Source organism: Octopus bimaculoides, chromosome 7 (genome assembly GCF_001194135.2).
Source record: "Octopus bimaculoides isolate UCB-OBI-ISO-001 chromosome 7, ASM119413v2, whole genome shotgun sequence".
In the NCBI taxonomy this organism is placed as follows: Eukaryota; Metazoa; Mollusca; class Cephalopoda; order Octopoda; family Octopodidae; genus Octopus; species Octopus bimaculoides.
The window spans coordinates 49,318,400-49,321,655 of record NC_068987.1 but is presented as its reverse complement, the minus strand read 5'-3'; the positions used below and the strand labels follow the sequence as shown (position 1 = coordinate 49,321,655).

At 31.3% G+C, this 3,256-nt stretch overlaps 1 protein-coding gene and 1 long non-coding RNA gene across 5 annotated transcripts in view; one reads left to right on the top strand and one right to left on the bottom strand.

The window, feature by feature from the left end:
• LOC106868488 (uncharacterized) overlaps positions 1 to 3,256 on the bottom strand; it is a 277,576-nt gene that overhangs the window by 117,770 nt on the left and 156,550 nt on the right. The gene's annotated exons all lie outside the window — the stretch shown is intronic.
• LOC106868487 (PDZ and LIM domain protein 3) overlaps positions 1 to 3,256 on the top strand; it is a 185,070-nt gene that overhangs the window by 135,844 nt on the left and 45,970 nt on the right. For 2 of the 4 annotated variants that reach the window (XM_052969628.1, XM_014913790.2), the window contains exon 6: positions 891 to 1,025. The exons of the other annotated variants lie outside the window; for them this stretch is intronic. In XM_052969628.1, coding sequence (XP_052825588.1) covers positions 891 to 997 — 107 coding nt within the window. In that variant the 3' untranslated portion in view covers positions 998 to 1,025. The remainder of the gene's footprint in view (positions 1 to 890; positions 1,026 to 3,256) is intronic. 4 annotated transcript variants of the gene reach the window in all.

Sequence of the window (3,256 nt, the reverse complement as noted above, 5' to 3'; positions counted from 1 at the left end):
TGTATATATATACATATATATGCACACACATATGCTTAAAAGGCAATATTTATATCATACCACTTGCTGAAATTTCTTTCATGACTCAGACATTCTTTGAATTTTAATTGACCCTAAAACATTTCTATTTATAACTGTATTCCGTATAGATAGATGTAGGTAGGGATCATATTTAAAATGTACCATTAAAAAAAACATATCTGTGGTTTTGTTTATAGATAATTTTAATTGTTTTGTTTTCTAACTTCTTATCTCACTGCACTCTGCAAAGTGTCATTCTTTGACAAAGTCTGCTATATTCTAAGACCAAATTGTAAGTAAACCTTATCACTTGGCAAATTAATACAAGCATTGCATTTACTTTTTAACTTTGCACCAGTAATTTACATGAATCTTTCAGTTCTGACTTGATTTGTTTCTGAGAATCTTTCTGTCTAGTTCCATAGGTATTCAACAATGATGCCACTATTTGAAAAAAAAAAAATGGTGAACAAGTCTATGGAAAATCAGTAAATTATCATAACCCATTGCACTAACTCAAATGCTTCTTTGCCTCTGCAAATTTTTGTCTTTTCTTTCAATTCTTTCATTCTTTTGTGTTATTTATATTTCAAACTTCTCCCAATTTAAACTTCTTTGTTTAAATTGTTATTTTATAACTTAAAAAGAATTAAAAAATTAACCTCCCATGATTCAATTCATTTCACTTTCTATATATTTTTAACCTTTTTTCCCCCCAATACTTCCCCCAAATATTCTTGTTGTATTATTCCTATCCATTCATCTGTACACATCCTGATCCATCACACGTCAATCATATCATTTGTTTGAAAAGAAGTTTATTTTGTTTAGAATGACTTTTTTTAGAAAATTAGAAATAATATTTCCAGAATGGAACAAGCTGTTGGAAAAATTTGATGTGGTCCATCAACTGGATAAGCCACCTCGCAATTATATTGAAGTTCACGTTGTTAAAATATGGAATTTTGATCACTGATACAGAATGAAGCCACTGTTCACTACTGGTATGTAACATGTGGTATTTCTATGCCTGCTTCAATTGGTCTCTAAACATAGATAGTAATGTGAATTGTACTAGGGAAAGATGATACACCCAACCCTACAAACTCTAGTCCTGCAGTTCTTTAACCTAATTAGTAAGCTTCCATTTTAATCATTTTAATCTGCATCAACCAAGTTCCAATGCCTTGTTTAGATATGTTGTGCTTTGATAAAAAGGTTGTCTGGATTCCTTTGTCTTCTACTAATTTACAACCAAAAATAGTAACATAGTTTTTTTTTTCCAATTCTTCCTCCTTCTTGTAACTAACTCTTGAGAAAAGAGGCTGCTTTGAAGTAAGGCAGCCATTTGGGATGGAAAACTAAAGGAAAGAAAGTAGTGATAGTCTTCAATAACTAATGATAAATAAATAATGGCCTACTGGTTAATCTGTTAATTGAATTCCTATTATCAAATGCTTGGATGAGTTGATTAAACTGCTTGATAATCTTTTAATAAAATGGCCAGGAAGTAACAAAAGTACAAAGAATAATATTAATAATAATTTTCTCGTGTTAATGAGATTAATAAGTTCTATTGCTCACTAATTTTGCTTTAGTAAAACTGAAAATGACAACAAAATTGCTAAAGTTCTTCAAAAGTATTTTTAAAAAATTGAATATATATATAAGTACGTATGTGTGTGCATGTGTGTATGTATATATAATGTATGTATTGCTTTGTCCAATGGTGGAGTGTCCATCATGTTTACAAATGTGGGTACGTGTCCCACAGGCTGTCTTTGATTTTTTTTTATCCAAAAGGTTTTTTAACCCAATATTTACATGCTATTATTACATATATAGCTTTATCTGCTCTGAGTTTCATCACTCCAAAAAAAAAACCGAATTATTTTATGTTCTCTCTGAAAATTTCTAAATTCTTATGACATCTATATCTTTCTATCTGTCTGTCAGCCTATCTGTCTATCTATCTGTATGTACATACAAATGTATGTATGTATAGTTGATGTCATAAGAATTCATAAATTTCATGAGAACATTAAATAATTATGCTTTGGAACAGTGGATCTTGAAGCAGATAAAGCTATAAATAATAGCATGTAAATATTGTGTTAAAAAATCCATTCGACAGAAGAAGTTGAAGGCTGCCTGATCTAAAAAAGAATTATATATATATACACAGAGTGCAGTGAATATATTGTCATCTAAATTATGCAAAAATGAAAATAACACTAACATCTCATTTTAAAAGATATATTTACCAAAATTACATAAAAATATCTTGAAATGCTAAAGAGTAAATTTATTCAAAAAAATTGCCATTAGCTTCAACCACGGCCTTAAGATGACTTCCGAATTTCCTGCAATTCTTCTGGACAGCCTCCTTGTTTAAGTTGGTGAATGTTGACTGGATGTTTGATTTTTATCACTCTCAGTATGTTTTGGGTACACGGCAAGCCAACGGTTGTTCTGTATGTTCACCATCTGATCCTGGCAGAAATTTTTCTCGTCTGAGAAAAACCAAAGAATGTTCAGTTGGAGGGGATGCTTGAGTTTGTTCAAAAACTTTGTAGTGCGGTCTTTCTTCTTATCCTTGATGGCTTGGGATAAAAATAGACCTTTTCTCATCTTGTATGAGGAATACCGAATGTTTGCATGCACTATCTGCCTGATAAGAAGCTCAGACATTCCCTAGTGATGGACCTGATTGACTTGGAGGGATTGTTGTCAATCATGGCCTGGATCTCACAAACAAATTCAGGAGTTCTTTTCTTATCAGAATGATCAGAGTGAGTTTTCCAAGCTGCTATACCTTCATACTCACCATTAAACTCATCCAACTCTTTCTGAATCCTTTGTACTGTTTTCAGATTGACTCCCAAATACTCTGAAATGTTTGTATTGGAGCTTTCAGCACAAATGCCATGCAGTACAGCATGTCATTTCCAAATTTCTGGCAGAGTGAATTTTATCATGGTGTTGTTTTTCTCACAGATGGTGCCCAACTGACCCTACTATATTGTGTAGTCAACAAAATCAAAAACAAACAATGCGCATGCACAAAATTAAAAATATAAAATGGCGACAATTTGCTCATGGCACCTTGTATATATATGTATCTGAGTGTATGTATATGTTTGTGTACATATATGTGCATAATATATATGTATATGAATATATAAGTATATCCGAATGTTGTATTTATTTTTGTACATATATATATATATATATA